This window comes from Ursus arctos, unplaced genomic scaffold (assembly GCF_023065955.2).
Source record: "Ursus arctos isolate Adak ecotype North America unplaced genomic scaffold, UrsArc2.0 scaffold_19, whole genome shotgun sequence".
Lineage (NCBI taxonomy): Eukaryota > Metazoa > Chordata > Mammalia > Carnivora > Ursidae > Ursus > Ursus arctos.
The window spans coordinates 30,300,516-30,314,822 of NW_026622863.1; the positions used below are offsets into that span (position 1 = coordinate 30,300,516).

General features: G+C 44.1%; 1 protein-coding gene across 5 annotated transcripts in view; it reads right to left on the bottom strand.

The window, feature by feature from the left end:
* ADAMTS18 (ADAM metallopeptidase with thrombospondin type 1 motif 18) overlaps positions 1-14,307 on the bottom strand; it is a 137,421-nt gene that overhangs the window by 39,379 nt on the left and 83,735 nt on the right. For all 5 annotated transcript variants that reach the window (XM_057314296.1, XM_057314297.1, XM_057314295.1 and 2 more), the window contains 3 exons: positions 11,065-11,213; positions 4,644-4,816; positions 872-1,002 (listed from right to left, as the gene is read on the bottom strand). In XM_057314296.1, the coding sequence (XP_057170279.1) occupies positions 872-1,002; positions 4,644-4,816; positions 11,065-11,213 (453 nt within the window). The remainder of the gene's footprint in view (positions 1-871; positions 1,003-4,643; positions 4,817-11,064; positions 11,214-14,307) is intronic.

Below are 14,307 nucleotides of genomic sequence, written 5' to 3' on the forward strand. Positions count from 1 at the left end.
CATTAGGAAGCTAGTACAGCTTTAGGGTTAAAAGCAGCGTCTCAAGTTTGGGGGTTCAAATCCCTCCTCTGCCTTTACCAGATGTGGGACTAGGGAAGTTATAGAGTTCATCTAAAGCTTGCTGAGACCCTACATCCGGAAAACTGGAATAAAAAAGTCACTGCTGTTACTAATGGCAGGTGAGCTGATTTGGGCCAGCTGAGCCCCCCACACGATTTCCCCCCCCCCCAACACACAATGCAATTAAAAGGAAGACTAATTGGCAGGAAATAGTACTACGGTGTCAAAACGCATCTGTGAGGCTGTGACCATATACTGAACATACTTAGCAAACATGCCATGGAAGCTTACTACTATTTTTTACATTCTTATTTAATTTTTGCAACTACGGCGTGTAGTAGAAATGCCGTTATCTCCATTGCATATGCGCAGAGCCGGGTGAAGAGGAATTAAGAATGTCGGATGGGGGGGCGCCTGGGTGGCACAGCGGTTAAGCGTCTGCCTTCGGCTCAGGGCGTGATCCTGGAGTTATGGGATCGAGCCCCACATCAGGCTCTTCCGCTATGAGCCTGCTTCTTCCCCTCCCGCTCCCCCTGCTTGTGTTCCCTCTCTCGCTGGCTGTCTCTATCTCTGTCAAATAAATAAATAAAATCTTAAAAAAAAAAAAAAAAAGAATGTCGGATGGGGTCTTGCAGAGAGTCAGTGGGGATGTTAGAGATGGCGCACATATCCAGTTTGCAAACATTGGCCTTTTCCCCTAAGCTGCCTTGTCTCCAGACACAGAATCTCTCGTACTACTTCTCACGGTGCACATTTGATATGAGGAAACACAAGCAAGACCACACATTCCAAAATAGAAATGGCCTCTTACTTCACAAATCCCGTCAATACAAACGTCGTGTTTGTTTGGGGAGCAAGGAGTTCCGTCTTTCACCTTGCCGGACATTGCAAAAAAAAATTCAAAGTTCTCAGCCTTGCAGTACAGTTTACACCGATCTGCCTCTAGAAGCAAAAAGATCAAGACAGGACGTGATCAGGAGGAAATCACAGGAAAATGCATGATGGCCAAAAGGATGAGATAAACTTATTTAGAAAGCTATCACGACTAAAATGGGAAATGTTACACCATTTTGGGTGTGGGTGTGGGCGTGCATGCATGAAGGCACATACCCATGCTTATAAAAACAGGAATCCCATTTGCAATTCATATAAAACTGCTTTCACACACAAAAGTTTAATTTTTCTAATTCTTAGTAATAGCCACAAAACACACAATTGATGGGTTAATACAGCTACTTTCCTTGGTTAGCAAGTATTTTAGGCTTTACAGGACTTACGGTCTGCTAGTGACAAGATATAAATGAAGGAACATTTCCGTGTTCCAATAAAACTTTATTTATAAAAACAAACAAAAATTGGTCAGATTTGGCCTGCAGGCCATAGTTTGCTGACCATGATGGAGGACAGGGATTACTTCAGATATTTATTCAGGCAGTTAAAAGAAAATATTTCAGACACTTCGGGGAAAAAAAAAGGAGGGCATATGGTTTATGTTTATAAAACATATAGAGAATAATCATGTCATGAAAAGGAAGAGGAAACAAATAAAGTAAACCTAAAGGCTAAAAAATGTAACTTTTATTGACCATAAAGTCCCTGAGAAGTTTCTGGTATCACAGGCAAAAAGAAAAAAAATACTGTATTTCTACGGAGCTCGTTATCAGAAAGGAGTTATGCCAATTTCCCAAACACAAAGCGTTCTTCTTGGCCAGCAGCTCCAGATGACATTTCTCACGGGAGCCCGTGCGTGGGCGACACCACACAACGGCCCTGACAACAGTGTACAACACACGTGTAAACAGTTTGCAAATCGCTGTGCTTCATAAAACCTCTCGATACAAGACAAAGTCAAAACTTAAATGTGAAAGCCGTTAGATTATCAGGATCCAACTATGCAGATGTGTCGATGGAGGAAAAGTTTCTCCTTTACCCAGAAATTTCTTTTAACAGCTTTATTAAACACTTTGTAATTTTTGCATCGGAGATTATGGAAGACGTATCTATACCCTTTCTTTTCTCCGTCAGGCCCAGGCATGAACAAGTTCTAAAAAGTTCAGTTTTACCCACAGAGGCTCTGGGGCAAGTTTCTCAACTGGTCTATTGGAAACACAGAAGGGAGAAAAAGAAATCTCACTACTGTTAGACAAAGACTGTCTACACTTACAAATAGTCTTCCCCTGTTCTTTCCCAACCTGCAGGAATGTCACCAGACCTTCAAATCATGGTCAGTGTTTCCCGATTCTAAGTACGTATCAGAAGGAGAAGAGGGAGAAACAAAAGGCCTTAATTTTTCCATCTCCTATGCTAGCATGGGAGCTTCCCGGACTGGGTCTCTGTTCCCCCATGTCTAGCAGAATGGCTCCCATGCAAGAAATGCTCAGTGAACATCCGTTGAGCAAATTAATGAACTGGCATGTTCCTTACTCAGTAAGGCTGCAATTATATTAGTGAAAATCTTTTGAAACCGAAAAACATTTCTACAAGTTACAAAATCTATTTGCTTCACTGTTTCCTCATGTACTCAACACAGAAGCTATTTAAAGGGTGATCACAAAACACATTCTGTAAACACTGTGTCTGAATGAAAGACACGATGTGGGAAAGACCAAGGAGAATCCAAGAAAACAAAGCAAGGAACAGAAGGGGAAGTGAAAAATGAAGGACAGCAGGGTCTGGGGGAAAGAGCCATATGTAAGAATCACGGAATGATGGGAACGTTCAACCAAGGGAACAGAAATTTGAAGACACGCTGGACTTGAAAGCAACTGCAGGTGTTCTATCTAATTGTCCCTGGGAACCTGTTTGAGCAGTGCCCTTCCTAGATAACGCTCAGTTCCTGGTAGAATGCCTCCAATGATGGAGAGCTGGCCACTCATAGAGGGGAAACACATCCATTATGGACAGTTAATATTTCTTTGTTCACTCATTCATTCTGAAAATTAGTATGTGCCAAGGGCTGTTCTCAGATGCTGGAGGTCCGAGCATGCTCCTAAAATGGACAAAGGCTTCGTCCCGTGGAACGTAAATTCTTACGGGGAGAAAGAGAATGAATAAGTGACTATATGATATAAACTCACGCCTGGATAAGAGCTATGAAGAACAAAGCAGGTTAAGGATTCAGAGGATGACATGGAGAAAGGATATTCTGGATCTTCAAGGATAACCCTTGAACTAATCCTGTCCTCTGAAGTGGTTTCAAATAAATCTAAATCCTTTCTAGTTATTATCTCTGAATGTTTGTAGGTACCTGGTTTCTTTTCTCCTTTCCTTGGTAAGTTTGCAAATTATTCTATTGGAGAATTTTTTTTTTTAATGACGGTATTCCCAGCTTTATCATTGAAGTCCAAGAGAAAAATGAAATGGCCTTTAGACGAGCTAACTTTGCAAGCACACATTTGTTCCATAAAGCAAGAAAGAGGCGTACCATGAAGTCTCACTTTAAAAAATGGTTTAAAACTCATTAAGAAACACCACACCTATTATCTCTTAGTGCAATTTGAAACACTGGAGATAATAAAGGGCTGAGTTTCTATTTTAAAAAAAGAAACACATATAAGTAGACACTTATAGATTGCTCATTGCAATTGCAGAATTTTCATGCCTGTCTCTCTCTGTGCTTTTGGATAACCAGTCGTGACCCAAAAGCATACAGTGCTCCCACGATGGCTGGGCTGGCAGTGGGGAGAGCGGCACTCCCACCCCGTTCTGTGCTGTGTGCGGTCTCTAACTCCGCTGGCTTCTCCGTGGTGATTGACAACACGGGTTCACTTTGAGCCTCTGCACAGCTACAGCCCTCAGTCTTATTTCCCATGAACTGCCACTAAGTTCAGCGTCTTCCCGTTCTACCCACGTGCCCTTAGGGCCCCCAGGAATCCTTTCTCAAGGGAGGATGGCTGATATTTGATAAAGCAAGGGAATAGAAATAATAGAAAGCAAACAACCAGAACGGTGACAGCATAGTCTGCAAAGGGAACAGAAAGTGCATTAAATGTGCACATTACAACTAAAATAAATGTTTTGATACTTCGGTAAAATAAAAACAATTCAATTTAAAAGGCAAAATACAAGCCAAACTTTAAGTAATAATAAGTACTAGGAACCCAGTATGGAGACATTTTGAAATTCACGGCTGTGTGTGTGTGTGTGTGTGTGTGTGTGATGCCCTGCAAACAGGCCTTCCCATGCATGTAATCATCTAACATGTCAATTGCTGAATAGGGCATCTCTATGGGGCATATATGGTTTCATGGGTTTCTGGTCTGGACAATTCATACCAATTCCAATTAACATCCCTGGGAGACTTAATTACTGAAATGTCAAAGGTAAGTTTAGAAACGTAAGTACATTCCAAACACACGAACCCTTTGACTTACAGATGTGGGGGACAAGGGGTGTCTTGTGGAAAAAAAAAAGTATGGAAAAATAAACAAAACCTATGGAAGTGAATGAAAAACTGGGTCAGGACGGGTCTAGGCGGTGACGTCAACATCAAAACTGTTACATAGGCCGCGATTTCTCCTGTGTTCGTTCACATTACTGTCCACATAGAGTCCTATTTGTTGGAGGTACAGAGACCAAATTACCTTCCACTTTGGTATAGGGTTTCCACTGGTAGAACCATCCACGGAAAGGTTTGCTGTTATACTCTGCACACTGCTGGGCTCGGAAATCCAAGCTATTTTCATTACAGGGGTCAATATTGCACAGCTGATAGATACGGCTAGAACCTGGACAGAATTTGCCACCATATTGAGGCCTAAAAATAAAATGAAAGAGCTTTAGTGCAGACAGAGGGCTCACTACCAGGCATGAGCAATAATACAAGGGGGGGACGGTCAAGATGAACATTGGCAGAAGGCATGCAGTGTAAACAAGCTACAACAAGAACGGAAATAACGCAGTAGACGACATGCCGTGTCCCTTCTTGAGTCCACGGCAGGAGAAACTGACAATCAGGGACTTGCTCTTTCTTTTCCCCATATGGCCCTTGGGGAGGCACCACCACCGCCCAGCAACTGGAACTGCCATATTAGCTAAATCTGATTTGTCATCTCTGATCCCAGTGTCACATTCTGGCCGTTTCCTGAAAGAATGATGAAAGCATATTCCTGGCACTCCTCACGTTACCTGTGTTAGGGAAATCTGTAAATGCACGTAAATGTTCTCATGAGTGTAGACAGATGTGTGTCTGTGTGCTACACACACCCCACCTGGTTTCAAAGCTCTGCAAATGTGCACCCAACCTACTCCCAGCTCTCCTCCCATTTCGAAACACCCCCAGCTTCCTACAGGGTGCCGTCCGCCTGCCGCTACGTAGAAGGTCAGGACACTGAAGAGAAAGAGCAGGGGGCCCCATTTGCCATGTCCCCCCATCCAGCTCTGTCAATCATTGAGCCGATGTTCGGATTATTATCTGACTATTCTGTATTTTACTCCAGTTGATCCTAAACTGTGAACAAAAATTCCCTTGTTTTCATCTGCATAATCACTTTTTAACTTTGTAGGTGGCCTACTCCTCTCCTGCCAAGCACAATGGGAAATGGATTTCCAGCGTAGGGAATCCCATTAGAACATAAATAATTATGATCTAATGGCCGGCTCTTTAAGCTCTTGCTAGGTAGACTGCAAAAACCAGAAAGCAACATAAAGGGAAAAAAAGGAGCATAAACCAAACTGAAAATGACCAATAACAGCTTATCCAGCTTCTTCCAGGCACAAAGCAATCGCTTTTTCTCATGCCCACTTTTTTGTGCTTTTCTCCGAGGGCTAAAACCCAGCTATGGATCATCTCATACAAAAGCTCAATGCAAACGTGTAACATGAAAGAAGCCTCCAGGTTAATAAATTTATGTGATTAAAATTCCTTGTCTCTTTAGGAAGCACAAGAATGCTATAAAACACCCCTGGATTTGCTTCAGCATATTTTATCAAATCCTCGTGCAACTGCACGCTAAGATGAATTCAACAGAACCGGGAAGTGTCACGCTGCCAGAATGAGATTTTTTTGCTATTTCAAAACACTCTGGAGCAACTACTTAAACATTCAGCAGCCATTGTGCTAGATCAAATCCCTGACGACTTCTTAAATCATTATCTGAAAAGCACTTAGAAAAACCTTAAAGGGCCCTACGATAGCCTTATTATTCCTGGTCATCTTTACGAGGCATATTTAAAACTCTTAGTTAAAAACATTCTGTCTGAAATTTTACAAATAACGTTCCCTGAGACTACTCAGATTCAACAAAGTGCAAGAGGACCACAGGTGTCACTTTTTCAACTCAGAAACCATAACATGGAAAAGATCTCGAAACTTCCACAGCAACCCCTCATTTTGTAGATGAGGTGAAAGACCGCTGAGAAGGCTCATGAAACTTGCTGAATGGAGATCACACAGCCAGCAAGAGACAGGGCACGGCTACGCCCCATATCTTCGACTCCCCGGGATCCTTTCCCTGACCCCACTCTGCCTGCGTTTACCGGAGTGAGGCAGCGGGGGCCAGCAGGGAAGAGGAAGACAGTCAGGCATAGTGGTTAGGGAGCTGACCTTTTATAATGAGGCCGATCTGGATTTAAATATTCTCTGCCTCTTCCCAGCTTATCTTTAAGCAATTGTGGTTAACCTCCTGACCTGTAAAATGGGGGCAACTGGGATGATTAACTGAGAAAATGTTTGTAAAGAATTTAGGGCTGACGAAGTAAGGAAGCAGCCCAAGTGGCCATCAGTAGAAGAATGGATAAAGAAGAGGTGGTGTATATACACTGGAATATTACTCAGCCATCAGGAAGAATGAAATCTTGCCATTTGCAGTGACGTGAATGGAGCTAGAAGGTATTGTGCTAAGCGAAATGAGTCAGTCAGAGAAATACAGAGAAATATGAGCTCACTCATATGTGGAATTTAAGCAATAAAACAAACGATCATAGGGGAAAAAGAGAGAGAGACAAACCAAGAAACAGACTCTTAACTCTAGAGAACAAACTGATGGTTACCGGGGGGAGGTGGGTGGGGGGTTGGGGGGATAAGGGCTGGGGATTAAAGAGTACACTTATCATCATGAAAAAAATACAGTAAAATGATTAAAAAAAAAAACCAAAGGTCACAAAATAAATGAGATACAATTTTCAAAAAAAAAAAAAAAGAATTTAGGGCTGAGTTTAGGGCAGAGTCAGCACAAATCAATCATAACTGTAAAATGCTTTTTGCTTTTAATGACTGGCAAGAATTTGTACTTTTCCATCAAATCCTCAAAATACAGGTACATTTTTCTGCAGCTCTAACCAGGAGTGTTAGGATAAATTGACAGAAAATTCTACCATGACATCTTTGGGTGTAACAAGATTAAAAACAAAAATATAAACAGTCAGAAAATCAATGTCTGGGAACATGATTTTGTCCTTATATTAGACCATTATAAAGGATACTCATTTTTACTTCTGCATAATTTATCATGTCCTGGCTACAAATGGTTACAATATTGGCTGGCTGATCAACAGAACCAGGAAGGGAGCTCTGTTTAAAAAAAAAACAAAAACAGAAACAGAGAGCCAGACAGACAGATGGACTCACTCCTGGGTCCCTCGACTTTCTCAATAAGAATATATGATGGGAAGACACAGAAATCAGTGTTTTTTAAAGCACACTTGGCTATTTTGAAAAATCACCTGAGCCTGGAAATTACTGGCTGAAAAATGCACTGGAGATTTGAATCAATTATTATTCTAGAGCCATGACTCTAGTGGTCTATTATTTTTTTCTCAAACAGACTTGCATTTTAGGAAAGTTCTAGAATGCCTTTGCATGTTTCATTTTCACTACTTAAATTTTTGCAATTAATATTTTTGACCGGACTTTAGAGAAATTCCACTAGGCTCCTCCAGACTGTAATAATTGAACAGTCAGGGAACCAGAAAGTCAGAGGATTAAAACTGTGGGCTCCTGGTCTGACTCCACCACTACCAGCTTGGTGACCCGGGCAAAGATCGCTGCTCTGGGACCCTCCGCCTCCCCTGGTTACTCATTCGTCAAATAACCCGATTAGACAACAGGGTGCCACTCACGCATCTGTTGTAGGTAGACTGGGAGGGAAGGCTGGAGAGCTGTTTCGAGGTTCCTGAGGCATAGCAGAGCTCAGCAGAAAAACGTCCACTTCAGGGGTGCCTGGGTGGCTCAGTTGGTTAAGCACCGGGCTTTTGGTTTAGGCTCAGGTCATGATCTCAGGGTCATGGGAGCGAGCCCAACATCAGGCTCTGTGCTGAGCATGGGGCCTGCTTGAGACGTTCTCCCTCTCCAGCTGCCCCTCCCCGCACTTGCTCTCTCTCTGTTTCTCTCTCTCTCAAAATAAATAAAAATAAAAATGTCCACCCCAGACATGGGAAAGAGAAGAGCCATACTTGTGTGGTACCAGACACTCCAGAACAGATAACCTTTAAACACTTTTGAAGTTGGATCAGTCCCCGAATCAGCCAGAAGTAGTTCATTTTTATGAAACAAAATACATTCTGGGAAAACCATCATTATGTGAAATAAAAGCTCCTACTGCTTCTCACATGAGAAAATGAAACTAGTTAGGTGGAGTGATGTGAACAGACCACATGTTTGAACTGAAGCAAAGAAGAAATCAGTGATTTAAAATGGGGGGCGGGGGGTCGAACCCTCAGTTTTACTACAACAAAGTGAAATAAGAACAGAAAACAACTAATTCAATTGCCTTGGGACAGCTGTGAATGTACTTGTTTTATTTGTGAGACATAATTAAACACTATCCTGAGGAGCCTTCATCTTGTTGAAAATGATAAAACAGCACCAACTGGAACTACATTAGTGATGCTTTTATTAGGCATTTCTAAAATTACAATATGATATTTCCATGAACAATGCCCTATTACAATGAGAGTTCTCAATCCCACAGATACGAGAGAGGTTTTAATTTAAATCTCAGGGGTGTCATTCACGCACTTTACCAGCACAGCTATGAAATTAGGTAATCTATTTCTTTCTTGGGAAAATACTGAGCTGTAAAATGTTGTGATGTATGAAAACCAGATCCATGAAATTGGCTGAAAAAATGAAAAGTAATATAATGATTTTAAGAATTCTTATCCAAAATAGGGGCTACATTCGAAGTACGAGGAGGGTGGTTTCAGTAATCGGGTATTAGCTGGAAGTGCATCACAAGCCTGTCTACCGTCCCACCTAGTTACCGGATCCGAATAAACCAGTGAGTTTCAGCTGGGGATGGCTTTGCTTCCTACAGGACATTCATTCAGTAGTCTCGGGACAGATTTGGTTATCACGGGGCTGTCGGGGAGGGAGCACCACCCTACTGGCATCTAGTGGGGAGAGGTCAGGGCTGCTGCTAAACATTCTGCCATGTCCTGGACAAATCCCATAACAAAGATTTTCCAGCCCAAAACGTCAATAGTGTCAAAGTTAAGAATACCGTTAGCCTGATATCCCAAGGAGCGCCTAGTAAACCACGGTCAGAGCGTCTTCCGACCCTCTCCTATTTTGGAACAAACTGGCCTCTTGAGCCAGCTCAGGCTGCTGACTCAGACGAAATGCCAGGTCTTTTAAATTTTCCTTCTGCTCCAGGATCATTATTTATTTTAATTCTCAATCCACCAAACATTTATGCGATGCTTATAACACGCCAGGCACTTTGTAGAAGTGCTTTGCGAATATTAACTCAGTTGACGTAGGCACTCTCCTTATCCCATTTTTTACCAGGGAGGAATCCAGAGCAGGGAGAGACAGTTGTCTTGGCCACACAGCTGGAGAGAGGCAGGGCCAGAAGGCAAACCTAGGGTTCTGGGATTAGGAGCCTGGGTTCTTGACATTCGCACTATACCACCACTCAAACAGGGCTGTGGAGTGAAATTCCTATTTTCCGAGGATCCCTCACGTTCTCCTCTCTCTACCACATTCTCCAAAGTCCAGTTTCGTCAGTAAGGCCTGTCTCCCTGCTCCCCTTGCTTTCGAGGACCCATCCTCAGCTACCCTGTACTCCTACTCGAGTTTAGGATGAAAGTGATAAAAGCCACATGGACCCGGGATCTGTTTGTTGAATGCCCACTGGATGCTCCCCGGTATGTCAGGCATTCTGCAGACCCAATGCTAATCCCCCCAAACCTTCAAGGGGGCATCACTATCTATCTCCATCTTACACATAGACTCAAGCTCAGAGTTCAAGTGAACTTCCCAGAGTCACATAGTGAATAGGTGGCAGACCCAGGATTTGCAGTCCCATCTCGCTCTCAGACCTGGGCTCTGTCTACATCCCTGTGCCAATCAGGAAGTGTGCATCTCCCGTGGGTTGCACAAGGAGGTGAGAGCAGAGAAGAGCAACATAAAACCCCCTTCGTTTTAAAACACAGATGGCAGTTCAGAACCCCGGTACACCCGGGCCAGAGCGTGCCCGCAGGTGATCAAAGGCCAGTCTCCATCTGTAGACATTGCGATTAGCCCTGTGTTCTGTTTAAAGAAAACGGAATTTGTTGTCGGTATCTTAACAGTCGGGAAATTTCACACACATTTTTTTGGGATTTCTGGTTTCTCTTGAAAAGTCAGGCAGATCTGTCAACACGTGTTGATGTACATTCCTGCAAGGCAAAAATTAGCATACTTTCTCCAGTTCATCAGTTTGAGACACACACACACACACACACAAACACACACACACACACACACACACACACACACACACATTCCACTGGCCAAGCTTCTCTGCTCGACAACACAGGCATTTGATGGTGTGACTGTGCGGCTCGAGTTCAGATTCAGAAAGGAGCTCGGACTATCACTAGAGTCTCTGGTCCTCCTAGTCACACACTGAGTAGTTCCTTTGTTGTTTTGGGGTTTCTGACCGCCACACCCCCACCCCCCCTAGTTTGGTCGCGATTCACCGGAGGGAAGGAAGCTGCGCTTAAACCCAACACGCAAGCAAAACAAAAGCAAAACAGTGCATTCTTGCCTTTTCCGAGTACGGACTTTCTTTGGAGGCTTACTTGGGGTTATTGCAGTGTCTCTCTTGATACTTGACTCCTCCGCCACAAGTTCGCGAACACTCTGACCACTTGGACCAGGCAGACCACTGGCCGTGGACGGGCCGGGGCCCGTGCTCCCCGAACTTCACACACTGGCCTTGCCGACACCACTGCGGAAAGAAGGTGTGACACGGTTCCTGTCAGAGTCCACGTGCGGACAGGAAGGAGAGGCAGACACCTGCCCGTTAACGGGGAACACGAGCATGTGGGCAAATGGGAGGGCGCAGGATACCCCGGCAGAATTCCCTGGCCGGCCGCACTTTGCCAGCACCTGGTCACTCTGCACCTACCGCGTGCGATGTGAAAGGCTGGCATCTAGAGGAGGGGGCACCTGTCACCAGCAGGCGAGGATCATATGCTTTGTGAGCCGTTGAGGTGAAATGTTCAGATAAGATTCCACCCAACAGCCAAGGGAGTCAGCGCAGGCACAAGGACCACGGAGCCGCCCCTGACATCGAGCAATAAGGCTGCTTCAAGAATAATGTGGGTCATTCACTCAAGGAGAACCAGGCTTTTTCAGGTATGAGCACGGAATTCATCATTCTGATGATCTCATCATAAAAAGAGATACAATTATGCAGGCATTTTTGTTTATCCCCAGCCATCCCTGTGGAGCACTTCTCAGGGAGCTCCAATAGCTCTCGGTCCAGGCAAATTGCGCTCCTAGATAACACCCTTTGACCTTGTGTCTGTATGAAAGATCCGTATTCCAGACCCTCGGATGACTGTGGGCTCTCTGAGTGTCTTTTATGAATTAGCTCTGGGTCTTTCATTCGCCAAGGCTCTGATTGAGCCAGGGCAAGACGGTTTTCTGGGCTAACCTTTCCATTTGTTTTCCTTTGCAATATATTCCAGGCTTTGCTGGTCATCAATGTCCTTGGGGTTTGCATAAGCCTCTGGTAGTGGTTTTATTCCTGCGGTGCTTTTATTATGAGCAAGTTCTGCGTGACTTAGCGTAACAGCACACTTTCCTAAAAGCCTCTGCCATGAGATCCAACGGGTTGGGGTTTGGACCACGCTGGGTTCTGCCGAGGAGTGGGGCTTCAGTTACAGAGTTAGGGGGAGGTGGCTGGACTTTCAAATCTTCACTTTCCCCCCGGGATACATTTGGCTCCTTGGCTGTTTATTGCGTTGTGAGTGCACTTTGCCCAGGTCAAGATACTGCTTCCTTTCTTTGAATTCTTGCCGCGTACGGATTGCTTCTTGTGTTTTTCATTTGTCTTTTCCCTGGATTAACTGTCATTTCAGAGTTTGCATGAACTCATATAACACCATTGAGCACTTTTAGGGGGAAAGCAATTAATTGGTCACCCGAGGATTTTGTCCACTGTGAGCAGGAATGAGAATCTTCCCGACCAGGAATCCCCGGGACTCTCCTGGCTGAGCTCAGCGGCGGACACAAAATGACAACAGCCAACAATAACAGCAGGGGCTGCACTTCATGAAGTTGCTTCCAGGTGCCAGAAGTAGTGCCGGCCGGGGGAGAGGGAGGACTCCCCACGCACTTTCTAACGTAATCCTCCCCAAGCGCTAAGGAGTTAATAACTATTTTCTGGATGAGAGCAATTTAGCAAAGAAATACTAACACAGCTACCCAAGCAGCCACACAGTGAGCTGAGGCTCGATTTCAACTCCGTCACTGAAGCTCCTCAACAGGATACGCATACTTCTCGCCTCAGAGGCAAACGCCCCCCTCTAGGTCTTAACCCTAATTTCTTTTTTTAAGAAATACGGTTTTTAGATCTGTTCCAAACCTTCAATTAATTTAACTTTCTTTTATTTCCAGATTCATCCTAGTATTGGCTTAGGTTGCTAGCAGATTGTCTCCTCTGGCTTTTTCATTCAGTATAGAAATCAGAAATAAATACATAAAACACACACACACACACACACACACACACACACACCCCCTCTTCGGATCTCATTGCAGAGGCTTTTAGGAAAGTGTGAAGTTATGCTAAGTCACGCAGAACTTGCTCATAATATGCATATGTTAAATACGGTGTGTGAATACACACATGCAAAATCCACATTTACAAAATTCTACATATAAAATTGTACCTGTCCATCCATACATAGATATGCACGTCTTCGAATTTCAAGTTGAGTGGCCGTAACTGGGCTTTTAGGACCGACAGCAAACACAAGGCTTTCTTTCCTTGCACGTGTAACCAGATGGACATGTGGTTGTTCACATCCTCACATGTTTACTGAACATTCATGGTCCAAATATCATGAATGATCAGGGACTAGAGAGAGATGGGCAAAGACTCAGCTAGGTCCCAGCTACAAAGGAACAAAACACGGAGTAGCTGCTACTCTGTAGGGCCCGTGAGATAAAGCATGAGGCACAGTCCTGGCCTCACGGAGTGTGTGGTCTAATGAAGAGCCAGTTCCATCCCCCAGCGGAGGGAGAGTCCGAGGACCTTCCATGTGGATGCTGTAATAATTAAACTGGGGTGATGATGGACAGAACTCATCTGAACGCTTTCTGCTGGTCGGGGGCATCCCCCATGCAGTCAAGGGGCGTTCCCGCAGTATTTAGAACTGCAGGCTGGGTCTTTTAAAATAATGAGGTGGGGGAGTGGTGTGAGGACATCTGTTTTCTAACTTCTGGCCTGATGTGTCTCAGGTTACAGTAACTGCAGTCTAATCCAGGGGCATTTTCATGCCCATGGACCCACATCCCTGGTGTATGTAGGTAATACAACTTTAGCCCTATGCCACTTGGCACTTACTCTCCTTGCTTAGTATATCAATCTGTTCTTGTACACCCTCTTATGTTTAATGCTGGTGCTTCCATGATGAAAAAATACCCACTAACCTTTGAGTGGCGAGTCCTAAATCTTGATGCCCTAAAAATAAAAATGACAGGGTGCCTGGGTGGCTCAGTCAGATGAATGGCTGCCTTCCTCTCAGGTCATGATCCCAGGGTCCTGAGATCGAGCCCCTCATCGGGCTCCCTGCTCAGTGGTGACCCTTTTTCTCCCTCTCCCTCTGCCCCTAAACCCCCACTCATACTCCCCTTCTCTAATAAATAAATAAAATCCTTAAAAAAAAACAAAAAAAAATGACTTGAGCAGTACTTATATGTTCAAGGAATTACTTCACTATTTCACCTCATCCCACCTAGAACATTCTATGCACATTGTCAATGAGAATCCTTACTGGAATTTCCTAAGACAGGTAGCTCTGATGGAAAGT